This window comes from Oncorhynchus nerka, linkage group LG10 (assembly GCF_034236695.1).
Source record: "Oncorhynchus nerka isolate Pitt River linkage group LG10, Oner_Uvic_2.0, whole genome shotgun sequence".
Lineage (NCBI taxonomy): Eukaryota > Metazoa > Chordata > Actinopteri > Salmoniformes > Salmonidae > Oncorhynchus > Oncorhynchus nerka.
The window spans coordinates 100,215,170-100,238,335 of record NC_088405.1 but is presented as its reverse complement, the minus strand read 5'-3'; the positions used below and the strand labels follow the sequence as shown (position 1 = coordinate 100,238,335).

At 44.7% G+C, this 23,166-nt stretch overlaps 1 protein-coding gene across 2 annotated transcripts in view; it reads left to right on the top strand.

Annotated features, from left to right (window-relative positions):
- Window positions 1–23,166, top strand: part of LOC115126482 (periostin-like) — an 80,773-nt gene that overhangs the window by 10,883 nt on the left and 46,724 nt on the right. Inside the window, exons 3-7 of one of the 2 annotated variants that reach the window (XM_065024009.1) lie at window positions 1,362–1,426; window positions 4,033–4,190; window positions 6,477–6,641; window positions 9,801–9,947; window positions 11,895–12,036. In XM_065024009.1, the coding sequence (XP_064880081.1) occupies window positions 1,362–1,426; window positions 4,033–4,190; window positions 6,477–6,641; window positions 9,801–9,947; window positions 11,895–12,036 (677 nt within the window). The remainder of the gene's footprint in view (window positions 1–1,361; window positions 1,427–4,032; window positions 4,191–6,476; window positions 6,642–9,800; window positions 9,948–11,894; window positions 12,037–23,166) is intronic. The other variant, XM_065024010.1, reaches the window with a different exon arrangement.

Here is a 23,166-nt window from a genome sequence, read left to right as displayed (position 1 = left end):
ATCGCGGGTAATGGAGTCGCCAATGACTAGGGTTTTCAATTTGTCAGAGCTAATGGTGGGAGGCTTCGGCGGCTCAGACCCCGTAACGGGTGGAGGAGAGACCTGAGAAAGCTCGGCCTCTGAACTCTGGGGAAAACCGGTTGAAAGTTTGTCGGTTGAATGAGCGACACCAGTTGAGTACTCCTACAGCATTTCTCAATTTTTTATCAAATTGATCAGCAATACAGTGAAGACATTGTTAATGTTGTAAATCAAATCAAATCAAAGTTGATTTGTCACGTGTGCCCGAATACAACCTTACAGGGTAATGTTGACTTACAGGTTTAACCAATAGCACAAAAAAAGGTATTAGGTGAACAATAGTTAAGTAAAGAAATAAAAACAACAGTGAAAAGACAGTGATAAATAACAGTAGGAAATGACTATTGTAGCTGGAAATGGCAGATTTCTTTATGGAATATCTACATTGGTGTACAGAGTACCAGCAACCATCACTCCTGTGTTCCAATGGCACGCTGTGTTAGCTATTTCAAGTTTATCATTTTAAAAGGCTAATTGCTCATTAGAAAACCCTTTTGCAATTATGTTAGAACAGCTGAAAACTGTTGTTCTGATTAAATAAGCAATAAAACTGGGCTTCTTTAGACTATTTGAGTATCTGGAGCATCAGCGTTTGTGGGTTTGATTACAGGCTCAAAATGGACAGAAACAAAGGACTTTCCTCTGAAACACATCAGTCTATTCTTGTTCTGAGAAATGAAAGCTGTTCCATGCAAGAAATTGCCAAGACACTGAAGATCTCGTACAACGCTGTGTACTACTCCCTTCACAGAACAGCGCAAACTGGCCCTAACCAGAATAGAAAGAGGAGTGGGAGGCCCCGGTGCACAACTGAGCAAGAGGACAAGTACATTAGAGTGTCTAGTTTGAGAAACAGACACCTCACAAGTCCTCAACTGGAAGCTTTGTTAAATAGTATCCGCAAAAACACCAGTCTCAACGTCAACAGTGAAGAGGCGACTCCGGGATGCTGGCCTTCTAGGCAGAGTTGCAAAGAAAAAGCCATATCTCAGACTGGCCAATAAAAAGAAAAGAAAACATTAAGTTGGGCAAAAGAACACACACTGGATAGAGGTTCTATCTCTTATAGTTGTCTTGTCCTACCAGGGTGGTTCAATCTCTTATAGTTGTGTTTTTTCCTAACAGGGTGGTTCTATCTCTTATAGTTGTCTCTCGTCCTACCAGGGTGGTTCTATCTCTTATAGTTGTCTCGTCCTACCAGGGTGGTTCTATCTCTTATAGTTGTCTTGTCCTACCAGGGTGGTTCTATCTCTTATAGTTGTGTCTCGTCTTTTCTCCAGGATGGTTGTCTATGAGTGCTGTCCAGGCTACATGAAGCTGGAAGGCATGAAAGGATGCCCTGCAGGTTTGTGTATACTAGTGTAGTCCACATCACCAGTCTTTGAAAAACCATACACCCTCTGAGATGAGGCTTCATAGGATTTCACCCTATCTTATAGATCCTCACCTTATAGCTCCTCTCTATCACCCTATAGCTCCTCCCTCTCACCCTATAGCTCCTCCCTCTCAGCCTATAGCCCCTCACCCTATAGCTCCTCCCTCTCAGCCTATAGCTCCCCACCCTACAGAGCCGCCTTCTCATCCTTTAGCTCCTCCCTCTCACCATATACAGTGGGGCAAAAAAGTATTTAGTCAGCCACCAATTGTGCAAGTTCTCCCACTTAAAAAGATGAGAGAGGCCTGTAATTTTCATCATAGGTACACTTCAACTAAAAAAAATTAAAAATCCAGAAAATCACATTGTAGGATTTTTTATGAATTTATTTGCAAATTATGGTGGAAAATAAGTATTTTGTCACCTACAAACAAGCAAGATTTCTGGCTCTCACAGACCTGTAACTTCCCCTTTAAGAGGCTCCTCTGTCCTCCACTCGTTACCTGTATTAATGGCACCTGTTTGGACTTGTTATCAGTATAAAAGACACCTGTCCACAACCTCAAATAGTCACACTCCAAACCTCAAATAGTCACACTCCAATCTCCACTATGGCCAAGACCAAAGAGCTGTCAAAGGACACCAGAAACAAAATTGTAGACCTGCACCAGGCTGGGAAGACTGAATCTGCAATAGGTAAGCAGCTTGGTTTGAAGAAATCAACTGTGGGAGCAATTAATAGGAAATGGAAGACATACAAGACCACTGATAATCTCCCTCGAACTGGGGCTCCACGCAAGATCTCACCCCGTGGGGTCAAAATGATCACAAGAACGGTGAGCTTTAATCCCAGAACCACACGGGGGGACCTGGTGAATGACCTGCAGAGAGCTGGGACCAAAGTAACAAAGCCTACCATCAGTAACACACTACGCCGCCAGGTACTCAAATCCTGCAGTGCCAGACGTGTCCCCCTGCTTAAGCCAGTACATGTCCAGGCCCGTCTGAAGTTTGCTAGAGAGCATTTGGATGATCCAGAAGAAGATTGGGAGAATGTCATATGGTCAGATGAAACCAAAATATAACTTTTTGGTAAAAACTCAACTTGTTGTGTTTGGAGGACAAAGAATGCTGAGTTGCATCCAAAGAACACCATACCTACTGTGAAGCATGGGGGTGGAAACATCATGCTTTGGGGCTGTTTTTCTGCAAAGGGACCAGGACGACTGATCCGTGTAAAGGAAAGAATGAATGAGGCCATGTATCGTGAAATTTTGAGTGAAAACCTCATTCCATCAGCAAGGGCATTGAAGATGAAACGTGGCTGGGTCTTTCAGCATGACAATGATCCCAAACACACCACCCGGGCAACGAAGGAGTGGCTTCGTTAGAAGCATTTCAAGGACCTGGAAAGCATTTCAAGGACCTGGAGTGGCCTAGCCAGTCTCCAGATCTCAACCTCATAGAAAATCTTTGGAGGGAGTTGAAAGTCCGTGTTGCCCAGCAACAGCCCCAAAACATCACTGCTCTAGAGGAGATCTGCATGGAGGAATGGGCCAAAATACCAGCAACAGTGTGTGAAAACCCTGTGAAGACGTTTGACCTCTGTCCTTGCCAACAACGGTTATATAACAAAGTATTGAGATAAACTTTTGTTATTGACCAAATACTTATTTTCCACCATAATTTGCTAATAAATTCATTAAAAATCCTACAATGTGATTTTCTGGACTTTTTTTGCTCATTTTGTCTGTCATAGTTGAAGTGTACCTATGATGAAAATTACAGGCCTCTCTCATCTTTTTAAGTGGGAGAACTTGCACAATTGGTGGCTGACTAAATACTTTTTTGCCCCACTGTAGCTCCTCCCTCTCACCATATAGCTCCTCCCTCTCAACCTATAGAACCACCCTCTCAGCATATAAATCCTCCCTCTCACCCTACAACGCCACCCTATCACCCTTTAGCTCCTCCATCTCACCCTATAGCTCCTCCCTCTCACCCTACAACGCCACCCTATCACCCTTTAGCTCCTCCCTCTCACCCTATAGCTCCTCCCTCTCACCCTACAACGCCACCCTATCACCCTTTAGCTCCTCCATCTCACCCTATAGCTCCTCCCTCTCACCCTACAACGCCACCCTATAACCCTTTAGCTCCTCCCTCTCACCCTATAGCTCCTCCCTCTCACCCTTTAGCTCCTCCCTCTCACCCTATAGCTCCTCCCTCTCACCCTACAGCGCCACCCTATAACCCTTTAGCTCCTCTCTCTCACCCTTTAGCTCCTCCATCTCACCCTATAGCTCCTCCCTATCACCCTACAGCGCCACCCTATAACCCTTTAGCTCCTCCCTCTCAGCCTATAGCTCCTCCCTCTCACCCTGGGTGAGCAGACTTCTTTTCCAGTTCAGCAATAGAACACCTGATTATCGTCTCATTTGGTTTGATACATTGAATCAGGTGTGATAGTGCTGAGCTCGAACAGAAGCTTGGACACCCAGCAGGGTTGGCCTGCTCCAGTTCGTTTATACATTATGTGTGACTTTAAACTCTCTCTCTCTCTCTCGCTCCTCCAGTGGCTCCTATAGACCATGTGTATGGCACATTGGGCCTGGTGAAGGCTAGGACAACCCAGAAGTACTCAGCCCTCTCTAAGCTGAGGGAAGAGATTGAAGGGAAGGGATCGTTCACTATGTTTTCCCCTAGCGACGAAGCCTGGGACCTGCTGGACCCTGTAAGTAGACATAACTGTAGTTAGTCAATCAGTTACTTAGTTAAATAGTCAGTCAATCAGTGAGTCAGTCAGTCACCCAGTCAGTCAGTCAGCTAGTCAGTCAGTTAATCAGTCAATCACCCAGTCAGTCAGTCAGTTAGTCAGTTGGTCAATCAGTCAGTTAATTAGTCAGCTAGTCAGTTAATTAGTCAGTTAGTCAGTTAGTCAGTCAGTTAGTCAATCAGTCAGTTAATTAGTCAGTTAATTAGTCAGTTAGTTAATAAGTCAGTTAGTCAGTCAGTTAATCAGTCAGTTAATTAATCAGTTGATTAATCAGTCAGTTAGTCAGTTAGTTAGTCAGTCAGTTAATTAGTCAGTTAGTTAATCAGTCAGTCAGTCACTTAATTAGTCAGTTAATTAATCAGTCAGTTAGTTAGTTAGTCAGTCAGTCAGTCAGTCAGTCAATGAGTTAATCAGTCAGTCAGTTAGTCAGTTAATTAATTAGTCCGTCAGTTAATCTGTCAGTTAGTCAGTCAGTTAATCAGTTTGTCAATTAGTTAGTCAGTCAGTCCTTAGTCAGTCTGTTAATGAGTTAGTTAGTCAGTCAGTCAGTTAGTCAGTCAGTCAGTTAATTAATCAGTTAGTTAGTTAGTTAGTCAGTCAGTCAGTTAATCAGTCAGTCAGTTAATTAGTCAGTTAGTCAGTCAATCAGTCAGTCAGTTAATCAGTCAGCCAGCCAGTCAGTCAGTCAACCAGTCAGCCAGCATGTCAATCAGTCAGTCAGTCAGTCAGTTAGTTAGTCAGTCAGTTAATTAGTCAGTCAGTTAATTAGTCAGTCAGTTAGTCAGTCAGTTAGTTAATCAGTCAGGCAGTTAGTCAGTCAGCCAGCCTGTCAATCAATCAGCCAGTAAGTCAGTCAGTCAGTCAGTCAGTTAGTTAATCAGTCAGTCAGTTAATCAGTCAGTTAGTCAGTCAGTTAGTTCATCAGTCAGTCAGTTAATGATCAGTCAACCTTGTTCACAATGGCAGGTTGAAGGTGCTCAAATCCTATTTTTATCCCATATCCGATTCGAAACAGTCTGAACAGGCAGAAAACGCGTGGAATCGGATATTTCAAACCACATTCATAGATTCCAGGGTCAATAATCAAGTGGCAGCATTGGAGCACAGGAGATGAGGGGAAGAGTCAATAACACGACAGCGATCAGAGGAAGACTGCAGGGCAGATGGAAATGACAAAACAGCACAGTCAGTTACTGTAGCGCACCAGTACTAAGTACTTAGCCAAGGTTGAAAAACTCCTGTCGCCTTCTTCACTGAGATCACGCGGGCTGAATGCAGGGTGAATCTGATCACCTTCTCGTGATTGCTGGATTGTAGCTCACCACTGCCAATATTCAGTCTGAGTGGCTAGCGGCTAACGTTAGTCGGCTCGAACTAGCTAACGCAGAGTAGATTCTCCATATGAAATTGAGAAATAGTGCATTGTGTGTACTTTAAAAGATATCTGGAAATAAGTGAATAAATATGTAGTTCTAGGTAATCAGATGGTGACTACAACGAAGTTACTAAGTCTATGACAATACTGTGTTTTTACTGTAGTGAGTAAAAACTCATACTTTAGTGAGTACAAACTCATACTTGTAAAAACTCATAAGCTTAAGTTAGTCAATCATTCAGTCAGTCAATCAGTCAGTCAATCAGTCAGTCAGCCAGTCAGTCAGCCAGTTCTGTTCAGACAGTCAGTCAGCCAGTTCTGTTCAGACAGGGAGATCTCTGCTTCCTTCCTTAGTCAATCAGTCAGCCAGCCAGTCAGCCAGTCAGTCAGCCAGTCAGCTAGCCAGTCAGCCAGTCAGTCAGCCAGTCAGTCAGCCAGTTCTGTTCAGACAGGGATATCTCTGCTTCCTTCCTTAGTCAATCAGTCAGTCAATCAGCCAGTCAGTCAGTCAGTCAATCAGTCAGTCAGTCAGCCAGTCAGTCAGTCAGCCAGTTCTATTCAGACAGGGATATCTCTGCTTCCTTCCTTAGTCAATCAGTCAGTCAGTCAGCCAGTCAATCAGTCAGCCAGTCAGTCAGTTCTGTTCAGACAGGGATATCTCTGCTTCCTTCCTTAGTCAATCAGTCAGTCAGTCAGCCAGTCAATCAGTCATTCAACCAGTCAGCCAGTCAGTCAGCCAGTCAGTCAGTCAGCCAGTCAGTCAGCCAGTCAGTCAGTCAGTCAGCCAGTCGGTCAGCCAGTTCTGTTCAGACAGGGAGATCTCTGCTTCCTCTCTCCCACACTCTGTTGTTCCTCCTATCCATCCCCAGGAGGTGCTTGGTGCCTTGGTGAGCAACGTGAACATCGAGCTGTACAACGCCCTGCACTATCACATGGTCAACCATCGCATGCTAACGAAAGACCTGAAGAATGACATGTCTATCACCTCCATGTACAACAACCAAGGACTCTACATCAATCACTACTCAAATGGGGTATGTATTCAACCGCTAGCCCCAAGACTTAACCCTTAGACCCTACCTCTGGACCCCCCAAAAAACCTAGCTAGCACCTACTCCTAGATCCAACCGCTAGCCCCTAGACTTAACCCTTAGACCCTACCTCTGGACCCCCCCAAAACCTAGCTAGCACCTACTCCTAGATCCAACCACTAGACCCTAGACTTAACCCTTAGACCCTACCCCTGGACCCCCCCCCCCAAAAAAAACCTAGCTAGCACCTACTCCTAGATCCAACCGCTAGACCCTAGACTTAACCCTTAAACCCTACTCCTGGACCCCCAAAACCTAGCTAGCACCTACTCCTAGATCCAACCACTAGACCCTAGACTTAACCCTTAGCTAGCACCTACTCCTAGATCCAACCGCTAGCCCCAAGACTTAAGCCTTAGCCCCTACACCTGGAACCCCCCAAAAAAAAAAAACCTAGCTGGCACTTACTCCTAGATCCAACCGCTAGACCCTACCCTTAAACAACTAGTCCCCTAGCCCCAAGCCATAGCTAGCCCCTACCCAGACTTCTCTCGTAGACCCATCAGTAAATGAGAATGTGTTCTCAGTCAATTTACCTAGTAAAAGTAAATATATCAGATCAGACCAGATTGAATAGTGTAATCAATATGGTAGAAACTCCATCTACACTATGTAGATGTTCGATATATATATATATATATATTCCAAGCCATTTTCTGCTACCAAAGTCATTCAACTCTGTAACTGTTTACCGTCATGGTGAAATCCCTGAGCGGTTTCCTTAATAATCTCCGGAAATGTAGTCAGGAAGGACGCCTGTATCTCTGTAGTGACTGGGTGTATTGATACACTGAGTCAGGAAGGACGCCTGTATCTCTGTAGTGACTGGGTGTATTGATACACTGAGTCAGGAAGGACGCCTGTATCTTTGTAGTGACTGGGTGTATTGATACACTGAGTTAGGAAGGACGCCTGTATCTTTGTAGTGACTGGGTGTATTGATACACTGAGTTAGGAAGGACGCCTGTATCTCTGTAGTGACTGGGTGTATTGATACACTGAGTTAGGAAGGACGCCTGTATCTCTGTAGTGACTGGGTGTATTGATACACTGAGTTAGGAAGGACGCCTGTATCTCTGTTGACTGGGTGTAAGGTTAGGAAGGACGCCTGTATCTTTGTAGTGACTGGGTGTATTGATACACTGAGTCAGGAAGGACGTATCTTTGTAGTGACTGTATCTTTGTAGTGACTGGGTGTATTGATACACTGAGTTAGGAAGGATCTTTGTAGTGACTGGGTGTATTGATACTGTATCTCTGTAGTGACTGGGTGTATTGATACACTGAGTTAGGAAGGATGCCTGTATCTCTGTAGTGACTGGGTGTATTGATACACTGAGTTAGGAAGGACGCCTGTATCTTTGTAGTGACTGGGTGTATTGATACACTGAGTCAGGAAGGACGCCTGTATCTTTGTAGTGACTGGGTGTATTGATACACTGAGTTAGGAAGGACGCCTGTATCTCTGTAGTGACTGGTTGTATTGATACACTGAGTCAGGAAGGACGCCTGTATCTTTGTAGTGACTGGTTGTATTGATACACTGAGTTAGGAAGGACGCCTGTATCTCTGTAGTGACTGGGTGTATTGATACACTGAGTTAGGAAGGACGCCTGTATCTCTGTAGTGACTGGGTGTATTGATACACTGAGTTAGGAAGGACGCCTGTATCTCTGTAGTGACTGGGTGTATTGATACACTGAGTTAGGAAGGACGCCTGTATCTCTGTAGTGACTGGGTGTATTGATACACTGAGTCAGGAAGGACGCCTGTATCTCTGTAGTGACTGGGTGTATTGATACACTGAGTTAGGAAGGACGCCTGTATCTTTGTAGTGACTGGGTGTATTGATACACTGAGTCAGGAAGGACGCCTGTATCTTTGTAGTGACTGGGTGTATTGATACACTGAGTCAGGAAGGACGCCTGTATCTTTGTAGTGACTGGGTGTATTGATACACTGAGTTAGGAAGGACGCCTGTATCTCTGTAGTGACTGGGTGTATTGATACACTGAGTTAGGAAGGATGCCTGTATCTTTGTAGTGACTGGGTGTATTGATACACTGAGTTAGGAAGGACGCCTGTATCTTTGTAGTGACTGGGTGTATTGATACACTGAGTCAGGAAGGACGCCTGTATCTTTGTAGTGACTGGGTGTATTGATACACTGAGTCAGGAAGGACGCCTGTATCTTTGTAGTGACTGGGTGTATTGATACACTGAGTCAGGAAGGACACCTGTATCTTTGTAGTGACTGGGTGTATTGATACACTGAGTCAGGAAGGACGCCTGTATCTTTGTAGTGACTGGGTGTATTGATACACTGAGTCAGGAAGGGCGAGTGACTGGGTGTATTGATACACTGAGTCTGTATCTTTGTAGTGACTGGGTGTATTGATACACTGAGTCAGGAAGGACGCCTGTATCTTTGTAGTGACTGGGTGTATTGATACACTGAGTCAGGAAGGACGCCTGTATCTTTGTAGTGACTGGGTGTATTGATACACTGAGTCAGGAAGGACGCCTGTATCTTTGTAGTGACTGGGTGTATTGATACACTGAGTCAGGAAGGACGCCTGTATCTTTGTAGTGACTGGGTGTATTGATACACTGAGTTAGGAAGGACGCCTGTATCTCTGTAGTGACTGGGTGTATTGATACACTGAGTCAGGAAGGACACCTGTATCTCTAACTGATTGCGTGTAGGCTAACTGATTGCGTGTAGGCTAACTGATTGCGTGTAGGCTAACTGATTGTGTGTAGGCTAACTGATTGTGTGTAGGCTAACTGATTGTGTGTAGGCTAGGGACACAAAATCTACATTTAATCCATTTTGTATTCAGGCTGTCAGAAAACACAATGTGGAAAAGGTCAATGGGTGTGAAACCTTCTGAAAGCACTGTATATGCATATGTATATGTACTGTATAAAAACTTATATATATATATATATATAAATATTTACAATTTGTATGATATGTTATGAATCCAATATATAATTCAAATTTGGCTTAAGATCCCGGAGCGCATTTTTAATTGGCCAATAAAGTGATTCTATTCACTTAACCAATCAATAAATTAACCAATCACTCTCCCTTTGTAGATCGTCACGGTGAACTGCGCCAGGATTATCCATGGTAACCAGGTGGCTACCAATGGAGTGGTTCATGTCATCGACCGTGTCATCACTAACGTGGTCAACACCATACAGGACGTCCTGGGAGTTGATGACGACCTCTCCTCCTTCAGCGTACGTACCTGAGTGAAAACTGACCAGAATATCCCCGTAACATTAAATCTGACAAACCTAGTAGTAGTAGTAGTAGTGGTAGTAGTAGTAGTAGTAGTAGTGGTAGTAGTAGTAGTAGTAGTAGTAGTAGTAGTAGTAGTGGCAGTAGTAGTATTAGTGGTAGTGGTAGTATTATTAGTAGCAGTAGTAGTACAGTAGTAGTATTATAGTAGTAATAGTGGTAGTAGTAGTAGTAGTAGTAGTAGTAGTAGTACAGTAGTAGTATTATAGTAGTAGTAATAGTAGTAGCAGTAGTAGTAGCAGTAGTAGTAGTAGTAGTAGTAGTAGCGGTAGTAGTAGTAGTGGTAGTAGTAGTAGTGGCAGTAGTAGTATTAGTGGTAGTAGTAGTATTAGTAGTAGCAGTAGTAGTACAGTAGTATTATTATAGTAGTAGCAGTAGTAGTAGTAGTAGTAGTATCAGTAGCAGTATTAGTAGTAGAGGTAGCAGTAGGAGCAGTAGTAGTAGTAGCAGTAGTAGTAGTAGCAGTAGTAGTAGTAGTAGTATCAGTAGTAGTATTAGTAGGAGCGGTAGTAGTGGTAGTAGTAGCAGTAGTCTTAGTGGTAGTAGTAGCAGTAGTAGTATTATAGTAGTAGTATTATAGTAGTAGTAATAGTAGTAGTAGTGGTAGTAGTATTGGTAGCAGTATTAGTAGTAGCGGTAGCAGTAGGAGCAGTAGTAGTAGCAGTAGTAGTAGTAGCAGTAGTAGTAGTAGTAGTATCAGTAGTAGTATTAGTAGGAGCGGTAGTAGTGGTAGTAGTAGCAGTAGTAGTATTATAGTAGTAGTATTATAGTAGTGGTAATAGTAGTAGCAGTAGTAGTAGTAGTAGTAGTAGTAGTAGTAGTAGTAGTAGTAGTAGTAGTAGTAGTAGTAGTAGTAGTATCAGTAGCAGCGGTAGTAGCAGTAGTAGTAGTGGTAGTGGTATTATAGTAGTAGTAGTAGTAGTAGTAGTAGTAGTATCAGTAGCAGCGGTAGTAGTAGTAGTAGTAGTAGTAGTAGTAGCAGTAGTAGTAGTAGTGGTAGTGGTATTATAGTAGTAGTTGTAGTAGTAGTAGTAGTGGTAGTAGTAGTAGTAGTAGCAGTAGTAGTAGTAGTAGTGGTAGTGGTAGTAGTAGTAGTGGTAGTGGTATTATAGTAGTAGTTGTAGTAGTAGTAGTAGTAGTAGTAGCAGTAGCAGTAGTGGTAGTGGTAGTGGTAGTAGTAGTAGTGGTAGTGGTATTATAGTAGTAGTTGTAGTAGTAGTAGTAGTAGTAGTGGTAGTGGTATTATAGTAGTAGTAGTAGTAGTAGTAGTAGTAGCAGTAGTAGTAGTAGTAGTAGTAGTAGTAGTAGTATCAGTAGCAGCGGTAGTAGTGGTAGTGGTAGTGGTATTATAGTAGTAGTTGTAGTAGTAGTAGTAGTAGTAGTAGTAGTAGTGGTAGCGGTAGTAGTAGTAGTGGTAGTGGTATTATAGTAGTAGTAGTAGTAGTAGTAGTAGTAGTAGTAGTAGTAGTAGTAGTAGTAGTAGTATCAGTAACAGTGGTAGTAGTGGTAGTGGTAGTGGTATTATAGTAGTAGTTGTAGTGGTAGTAGTAGTAGTGGTAGTGGTATTATAGTAGTAGTTGTAGTAGTAGTAGTAGTAGTGGTAGTGGTAGTGGTATTATAGTAGTAGTAGTAGTAGTTGTAGTAGTAGTAGTAGTAGTAGTACTATAGTAGTAGTAGTAGTAGTAGTAGTAGTATTGTAGTAGTAGTAGTAGTAGTAGTAGTAGTAGCAGTAGTAGTAGTAGTAGTAGTACTAGTAGTAGTAGTAGTGGTAGCGGTAGTAGTAGTAGTAGTAGTGGTAGTAGTAGTAGTAGTAGTAGTACTATAGTAGTAGTAGTGGTAGTACTATGTATTCATCTACAGAACTAACCCTGCTATTCTCTCTTTAGGCTGTAGCCTTGGCCTCAGGTGTGATGGAAACACTGGGCCAGCCAGGTCACTTCACCCTGTTCGCTCCCACCGATGATGCCTTCAACAACCTTGAGGCCGGCTTCCTGGAACGCATTATGGGAGACAATGCTGTTATCGCAGGTAAGAAATCACTTATGGCCAGATAAACAATCGCCAGATTACCAGTAACCAATCAATGCCAGATTACCAATAACCAATCACCTACGGCCAGATTACCAATAACCAAACACCTACGGCCAGATTACCAATAACCAATCACCTACTGCCAGATTACCAATAACCAATCACCTACGGCCAGATTACCAATAACCAATCACCTACCGCCAGATTACCAATAACCAATCACCTACGGCCAGATTACCAATATCCAATCACCTACGGCCAGATTACCAATAACCAATCACCTATGGCCAGATTACCAATGACCAATCACCTATGGCCAGATTACCAATAACCAATCACCTACGGCCAGATTACCAATAGCCAATCGCCTACGGCCAGATTACCAATGACCAATCACCTATGGTTATGGTTACAAATTGCTAATAATCTATGGCAGATTACCAGTAACCAATCACCTACGGCCAGATTACCAGTAGCCAATCACCTACGGCCAGATTACCAATAACCAATCACCTACGGCCAGATTACCAATATCCAATCACCTACGGCCAGATTACCAATAACCAATCACCTATGGCCAGATTACCAATGACCAATCACCTATGGCCAGATTACCAATGACCAATCACCTATGGCCAGATTACCAATGACCAATCACCTTCATCCCCACCCCAAGAGCCGCAGGATCCTTCAACACCGTGTTGTCTCTTGGTTTTCAGTCTCGTGTTTTAAAACTGTTTGAGAAACACTGTCCTAAACCACCGGTCAGGCAGACCTCAGAGAGACGGCAGAAATGGAAAACCATCAGATGTTTTCATTTTTATCCATGAGGTGTAGTCAGTGTTCAATCAGCCCCTTTTTTAAGCAGACACACCTCATCCCCACCTCATCCCCACAGACACACCTCATCCCCACAGACACACCTCGTCCCTATAGACACACCTCGTCCCCACAGACACACCTCATCCCTATAGACACACCTCGTCCCCACAGACACACCTCATCCCTATAGACACACCTCATCCCCACAGATACACCTCATCCCCACCTCATCCCCACAGACACACCTCATCCCCACAGATACACCTCATCCCCACCTCATCCCCACGGACACACCTCATCCCCACAGACACACCTCATCCCCACAGACACACCTCATCCCCACAGACACACCTCATCCCCACAGACACACACATCTCATCCCGACAGACACACCTCATCCCCACAGACACACCTCATCCCCACAGACACACACCTCATCCCCACAGACACACCTCATCCCCACAGACACACCTCATCCCCACAGACTCACCCCATCCCCACAGACACTCCTCATCCCCACAGACACACCTCATCCTTTCTAAGGTCTTCGAAAGCCAAGTCAACAAACAGATTACCGACCATTTCGAATCTCACCATACCTTCTCTGCTATGCAATCTGGTTTCAGAGCTGGTCATGGGTGCACCTCAGCCACGCTCAAGGTCCTAAACGATATCTTAACCGCCATCGATAAGAAACATTACTGTGGAGCCGTATTCATTGATCTGGCCAAGGCTTTCGACTCTGTCAACCACCACATCCTCATCGGCAGACTCGACAGCCTTGGTTTCTCAAATGATTGCCTCGCCTGGTTCACCAACTACTTCTCTGATAGAGTTCAGTGTCTCAAATCGGAGGGTCTGCTGTCCGGACCTCTGGCAGTCTCTATGGGGGTGCCACAGGGTTCAATTCTTGGACCGACTCTCTTCTCTGTATACATCAATGAGGTCGCTCATGCTGCTGGTGAGTCTCTGATCCACCTCTACGCAGACGACACCATTCTGTATACTTCCGGCCCTTCTTTGGACACTGTGTTAACAACCCTCCAGGCAAGCTTCAATGCCATACAACTCTCCTTCCGTGGCCTCCAATTGCTCTTAAATACAAGTAAAACTAAATGCATGCTCTTCAACCGATCGCTACCTGCACCTACCCGCCTGTCCAACATCACTACTCTGGACGGCTCTGACTTAGAATACGTGGACAACTACAAATACTTAGGTGTCTGGTTAGACTGTAAACTCTCCTTCCAGACCCATATCAAACATCTCCAATCCAAAGTTAAATCTAGAATTGGCTTCCTATTTCGCAACAAAGCATCCTTCACTCATGCTGCCAAACATACCCTTGTAAAATTGACCATCCTACCAATCCTCGACTTTGGCGATGTCATTTACAAAATAGCCTCCAATACCCTACTCAACAAATTGGATGCAGTCTATCACAGTGCTATCCGTTTTGTCACCAAAGCCCCATATACTACCCACCATTGCGACCTGTACGCTCTCGTTGGCTGGCCCTCGCTTCATACTCGTCGCCAAACCCACTGGCTCCATGTCATCTACAAGACCCTGCTAGGTAAAGTCCCCCTTATCTCAGCTCGCTGGTCACCATAGCATCTCCCACCTGTAGCACACGCTCCAGCAGGTATATCTCTCTAGTCACCCCCAAAACCAATTCTTTCTTTGGCCGCCTCTCCTTCCAGTTCTCTGCTGCCAATGACTGGAACGAACTACAAAAATCTCTTAAATTGGAAACACTTATCTCCCTCACTAGCTTTAAGCACCAACTGTCAGAGCATCTTACAGATTACTGCACCTGTACATAGCCCACCTATAATTTAGCCCAAACAACTACCTCTTTCCCAACTGTATTTAATTTATTTATTTATTTTGCTCCTTTGCACCCCATTATTTTTATTTCTACTTTGCACATTCTTCCATTGCAAAACTACCATTCCAGTGTTTTACTTGCTATATTGTATTTACTTTGCCACCATGGCCTTTTTTGCCTTTACTTTCCTTCTCACCTCATTTGCTCACATTGTATATAGACTTGTTTATACTGTTTTATTGACTGTATGTTTGTTTTACTCCATGTGTAACTCTGTGTCGTTGTATGTGTCGAACTGCTTTGCTTTATCTTGGCCAGGTCGCAATTGTAAATGAGAACTTGTTCTCAACTAGCCTACCTGGTTAAATAAAGGTGAAATAAAACAAAATAAAAAAAATCCCCACAGACACACCTCATCCCCACAGACACACCTCATCCCCACAGACACACCTCATCCCCAAAGACACACCTCATCCCCACAGACACACCTCATCCCCAAAGACACACCTCATCCCCAAAGACACACCTCATCCCCACAGACACACCTCATCCCCAAAGACACACCTCATCCCCAAAGACACACCTCATCCCCACAGACACACCTCATCCCCACAGACACACCTCATCCCCAAAGACACACCTCATCCCCACAGACACACCTCATCCCCACAGACACACCTCATCCCCAAAGACACACCTCATCCCCACAGACACACCTCATCCCCAAAGAAACACCTCATCCCCAAAGACACACCTCATCCCCAAAGACACACCTCATCCCCACAGACACACCTCATCCCCACAGACACACCTCATCCCTATAGACACACTTCCCCAAAGACACACCTCCCCACAGACACACCTCATCCCCACAGACACACCTCATCCCTATAGACACACTCATCCCCACAGTCCCCACAGACACACCTCATCCCTATAGACACACCTCGTCCCCACAGACACACCTCATCCCTATAGACACACCTCATCCCCACAGACACACCTCATCCCTATAGACACACTTCGTCCCCACAGACACACCTCATCCCTATAGACACACTCATCCCTATAGACACACCTCCCCACAGACACACCTCATCCCTATAGACACACCTCGTCCCCACAGACACACCTCATCCCCACAGATACACCTCATCCCCACCTCATCCCCACAGACACACACATCTCATCCCGACAGACACACCTCATCCCCACAGACACACCTCATCCCCACAGACACACCTCATCCCCACAGACACACCTCATCCCCACAGACTCACCCCATCCCCACAGACACACCTCATCCCCACAGACACACCTCATCCCCACAGACACACCTCATCCCCACAGACACACCTCATCCCCAAAGACACACCTCATCCCCAAAGACACACCTCATCCCCACAGACACATCTTATCCCTATAGACACACCTCATCCCCACAGACACACCTCATCCCCACAGACACACCTCATCCCCACAGACACACCTCATCCCCACAGACACACCTCATCCCCACAGACACACCTCATCCCCACAGACACACACCTCACCTCATCCCCACAGACACACCCCATCCCCACAGAAACACCTCATCCCCGCAGACACACCTCATCCCCATAGACACACCCCATCCCCACAGACACACCCCATCCCCACAGACACACCTCATCCCCACAGACACACCTCATCCCCACAGACACACACCTCACCTCATCCCCACAGACACACCCCATCCCCACAGAAACACCTCATCCCCGCAGACACACCTCATCCCCACAGACACACCCCATCCCCACAGACACACCTCATCCCCACAGACACACCTTATCCCCACAGACACACCTCATCCCCACAGACACACCCCATCCCCACAGACACACCTCATCCCCAGAGACACACCTCATCCCCAGAGACACACCCCATCCCCACAGACACACCTCATCCCTATAGACACACCTCATCCCCACAGACACACCTCATCCCCACAGACACACCTCATCCCCACAGACACACCTCATCCCCACAGACACACTTCATCCCCACAGACACACCTCATCCCCAAAGACACACCTCATCCACAAAGACACACCTCATCCCCAAAGACACACCTCTTCCCCACAGACACACCTCATCCCCACAGACACACCTCATCCCTATAGACACACCTCGTCCCCACAGACACACCTCATCCCTATAGACACACCTCGTCCCCACAGACACACCTCATCCCTATAGACACACCTCATCCCCACAGATACACCTCATCCCCACCTCATCCCCACAGACACACCTCATCCCCACAGATACACCTCATCCCCACCTCATCCCCACGGACACACCCCATCCCCACAGACACACCTCATCCCCACAGACACACCTCATCCCCACAGACACACCTCATCCCCACAGACACACCTCATCCCCACAGACACACCTCATCCCCAAAGACACACCTCATCCCCACAGACACATCTCATCCCTATAGACACACCTCATCCCCACAGACACACCTCATCCCCACAGACACACCTCATCCCTATAGTCACACCTCATCCCCACAGACACACCTCATCCCCACAGACACACCTCATCCCTATAGACACACCTCATCCCCACAGACACACCTCATCCCCACAGACACACCTCATCCCCACAGACACACACCTCACCTCATCCCCACAGACACACCCCATCCCCACAGAAACACCTCATCCCCACAGACACACCTCATCCCCATAGACACACCCCATCCCCACAGTACCACCTCATCCCCACCTCATCCCCACAGACACACCCCATCCCCACAGACACACCTCATCCCCACAGACACACCTCATCCCCACAGACACACACCTCACCTCATCCCCACAGACACACCCCATCCCCACAGAAACACCTCATCCCCGCAGACACACCTCATCCCCACAGACACACCCCATCCCCACAGACACACCTCATCCCCACAGACACACCTCATCCCCACAGACTCACCCCATCCCCCACAGACACACCTCATCCCCACAGACACACCCCATCCCCACAGACACACCTCATCCCCACAGACACACCTCATCCCCACAGACACACCTCACCTCATCCCCACAGACACACCCCATCCCCACAGAAACACCTCATCCCCGCAGACACACCTCATCCCCACAGACACACCCCATCCCCACAGACACACCTCATCCCCACAGACACACCTCATCCCCACAGACACACCTCATCCCCACAGACACACCTCATCCCCACAGACACACCTCATCCCCACAGACACACCCCATCCCCACAGACACACCTCATCCCCACAGACACACCTCATCCCCAGAGACACACCCCATCCCCACAGACACACCTCATCCCCACAGACACACCTCATCCCTATAGACACACCTCGTCCCCACAGACACACCTCATCCCTATAGACACACCTCGTCCCCACAGACACACCTCATCCCTATAGACACACCTCATCCCCACAGATACACCTCATCCCCACCTCATCCCCACAGACACACCTCATCCCCACAGATACACCTCATCCCCACCTCATCCCCACGGACACACCTCATCCCCACGGACACACCTCATCCCCAAAGACACACCTCATCCCCACAGACACACCTCATCCCCACAGACACACACATCTCATCCCCACAGACACACCCATCTCATCCCGACAGACACACCTCATCCCCACAGACACACCTCATCCCCACAGACACACCTCATCCCCACAGACTCACCCCATCCCCACAGACACAGCTCATCCCCACAGACACACCTCATCCCCACAGACACACCTCATCCCCACAGACACACCTCATCCCCACAGACACACCTCATCCCCAAAGACACACCTCATCCCCACAGACACATCTCATCCCTATAGACACACCTCATCCCCACAGACACACCTCATCCCCACAGACACACCTCATCCCTATAGTCACACCTCATCCCCACAGACACACCTCATCCCCACAGACACACCTCATCCCTATAGACACACCTCATCCCCACAGACACACCTCATCCCCACAGACACACCTCATCCCCACAGACATACACAGGAACACACATGGTCTCCCGATAACACACACGTAAAGCAGGAAATGCTTGTCCGTATTAATCAGAGTATCCGGCTAGCCAGCAGTAACGGTGAGGCGGCTTTGAGGCAGATTGATGGACCGTAACACACACACACACACACACACACACACACTCCCTTGTGAACACAATGTGATAACAAGTAAAACAACATGTGATACCATGACAATACACACGTGAAGAGTTCCTAAAAACACGTTTTCACATCATGTCATGTGAAAGTTTTTTTCCTGTAAGGGCCATGGTGTACAAGTAATGTGATTATCAGTGGGGGGGAAGGGATATGGGTAGTCACTGCTTTTCTGGATTGGAATCAGCCCTCTAGGTAGACAGGAAACCATAGGGTTGATCAGAATGGAATCAGCCCTCGAGGTAGACAGGACACCATAGGGTTGATTGGAATGGAATCAGCCCTCGAGGTAGACAGGACACCATAGGGTTGATTAGAATGGAATCAGCCCTCGAGGTAGACAGGACACCATAGGGTTGATTAGAATGGAATCAGCCCTCGAGGTAGACAGGACACCATAGGGTTGATTGGAATGGAATCAGCCCTCGAGGTAGACAGGACACCATAGGGTTGATTGGAATGGAATCAGCCCTCGAGGTAGACAGGACACCATAGGGTTGATTAGAATGGAATCAGCCCTCGAGGTAGACAGGACACCATAGGGTTGATTGGAATGGAATCAGCCCTCGAGGTAGACAGGACACCATAGGGTTGATTAGAATGGAATCAGCCCTCGAGGTAGACAGGACACCATAGGGTTGATTAGAATGGAATCAGCCCTCGAGGTAGACAGGACAACATAGGGTTGAGGCTGTCTGGTTTGGGCTTGTGTGATAACACCACAAGGAAGGACACACGCACACACACACACACACCAAACAACTCCAGGGCCCTTATAGGGCCACGGTCCCATGCTAATCTGATTATCAGAGATGCACTCTGATTGGTTGTTTGGTTTACCAAACTGCTGGGTTTCAGGCATTGGACCACTTAGATGGGTTGTTTTCTTTAACACTAGAAAGACAGACTGAGTCAGATTGAAATATCTCTGCCATTTTAGTCATATCGCCCTCCGACCTTGACTTTTACCTAAATATGTCTGTTTAACACTCATGTATATTGTTCAAATTAGTAGTAGTGGTAGTAGTGGTAGTAGTAGTAGTGGTAGTAGTAGTAGTGGTAGTAGTATTATAGTATATTTATATATATATGTATATTTGTAATGGTTTTCCTCCTCTTCTTCCGAAGAGGAGAGGCGAAACGGATCAGAGGACCAAGATGCGGCGTGGTAAGTGTCCATGGTTGTTTATTTAAAAACATGAACTGAACACTCAATGAATACAAAACAATAAACGTGAACAAAACCGAAACAGTACCGTGTGGCGAACAAACACAGACACGGAAACAATCACCCACAAAACAACAGTGAAACCCAGGCTACCTAAGTATGATTCTCAATCAGAGACAACTAATGACACCTGCCTCTGATTGAGAACCATACTAGGCCGAAACATAGAAATTCCCAAAACCTAGAAAAACAAACATAGACAACCCACCCAACTCACGCCCTGACCATACTAAATAAATACAAAACAAAGGAAATTAAGGTCAGAACGTGACAATATTGTTCAAATTAGTAGTAGTGGTGGTAGTAGTAGTAGTAGCAGTAGTAGTATTATAGTATATTTATATATATGTATATTGTTCAAATTAGTAGTAGTAGTAGTAGTAGTAGTGGTAGTAGTAGTAGTAGTGGTAGTAGTAGTAGTAGTGGTAGTAGTAGTATTATAGTATATTTATATATATGTATATTGTTCAAATGATCAATATCACAAAGCAGAATTTGTTGTATAATTAGTTATATTTTTATTTTTATTTTATTTCACCTTTATTTAACCAGGTAGGCTAGTTGAGAACAGGTTCTCATTTGCAACTGCGACCTGGCCAAGATAAAGCATAGCAGTGTGAACAGACAACACAGAGTTACACATGGAGTAAACAATTAACAAGTCAATAACACAGTAGAGAAAAAAAGGGGGAGTCTATATACAATGTGTGCAAAAGGCATGAGGAGGTAGGCGAATAATTACAATTTTGCAGATTAACACTGGAGTGATAAGTGATCAGATGGTCATGTACAGGTAGAGATATTGGTGTGCAAAAGAGCAGAAAAGTAAATAAATAAAAACAGTATGGGGATGAGGTAGGTGAAAATGGGTGGACTATTTACCAATAGATTATGTACAGCTGCAGCGATCGGTTAGCTGCTCGGATAGCTGATGTTTAAAGTTGGTGAGGGAGATAAAATTCTCCAACTTCAGCGATTTTTGCAATTCGTTCCAGTCACATAATTTGAACAATATATGTGTGTGTGTGTATCATTCTTTCCCCCCCAAACAAGGACTTTTACCAAATCATCCTGCAGAGTCAAAAGATAAGACATTTTGATTTCTATACAGTATCAGAAGATAAGACATTTTGATTTCTATACAGTATCAGAAAGATAAGACATTTTGATTTCTATACAGTATCAGAAGATAAGACATTTTGATTTCTATACAGTATCAGAAGATAAGACATTTTGATTTCTATACAGTATCAGAAAGATAAGACATTTTGATTTCTATACAGTATCAGAAGATAAGACATTTTGATTTCTATACAGTATCAGAAGATAAGACATTTTGATTTCTATACAGTATCAGAAAGATAAGACATTTTGATTTCTATACAGTATCAGAAAGATAAGACATTTTGATTTCTATACAGTATCAGAAGATAAGACATTTTGATTTCTATACAGTATTAAGACATTTTGATTTCTATACAGTATCAGAAGATAAGACATTTTGATTTCTATACAGTATCAGAAGATAAGACATTTTGATTTCTATACAGTATCAGAAGATAAGACATTTTGATTTCTATACAGTATCAGAAAGATCAGATTCTGAGGTTTCCAAAACACTTTCAATTGCCAAGTAACTCTCAAAATGGAAGAGATGAGCTCGATTTCAAAGTAAAGCTTTTTCCAAGAATAACCACTGTCAACCATGACCTCCACACATCCACACCTCCAACGAGTGTTTACAAAGAGCAGGGTTGGGTTATTGAGATATATACCAGCGGGTCAGATCAGAAGACTGGGGGCGTAGTTTAGTAGGGTCGTGGCTTTCAGATAGTTATTTTTAGCCACCCGTGAGAGTCAATTATATTCCTGTTAATCTGTTCTGATCAAACAATTTAAAAAATGTAAGCAAATTAAAGTTTCAGTATGTAAATTTAACATGACGAACAGGATTAAACATTTACTCTCACGGGTGGCCGATAAGATCTACCTGTAAAACACGCCCCTAATAAGTCAAATCAAATCAAATGTTATTTGTCACATACACATGGTTAACAGATGTTAATGCGAGCGTAGCGAAATGCTTGTGCTTCTATATGCAGTAATATTTAACAAGTAATCTAACCTAACAATTTCACAACAACTACCTTATACACACCAGTGTAAAGGAATGAATTAGAATATGTACATATAAATATATGGATGAGCGATGGCCGAACAGCATAGGCAAGATGCAGTAGATGGTATAGAGTACAGTATATACATATGTGTAACGGTTTTCTTGTGGTGAAGGAGAGGCGGACCAAAATGCAGCGTGGTTTCTATTCATGGTTCTTTAATAAAGACTCTACACATGAACAAACTAACATAACAAGACATGTGAAAAAACAAAACAGCCCTATCTGGTGCAAACACAGAGACAGGAACAATCACCCACAAAACCCAACACCAAACAGGCTACCTAAATATGGTTCCCAATCAGAGACAACGACTAACACCTGCCTCTGATTGAGAACCATATCAGGCCAAACATAGAAATAGACAAACTAGACATGTAACATAGAATGCCCACTCAGATCACTCCCTGACCAAACAAAACATAGAAACATACAAAGCAAACTATGGTCAGGGTGTGACAATATGAGATGAGTAATGTAGGGTATATAAACATAAAGTGGCATAGTTTAAAGTGGCTAGTGATACATGTATTACATAAAGATGCAGTAGATGCAGTATATGATATAGAGTACAGTATATACATATGAGATGAGTAATGTAGGGTTTGTAAACATTATATAGAGTGGCATTGTTTAAAGTGACTAGTGATACATGTATTACATAAAGATGCAGTAGATTGTATAGAGTACAGTATATACATATACATATGAGATGAGTAATGTAGGGTATGTAAACATTATATAAAGTGGCATTGTTTAAAGTGGCTAGTGATACATGTATTACATCCATCTTTCCATTATTAAAGTGGCTGGAGTTGAGTCA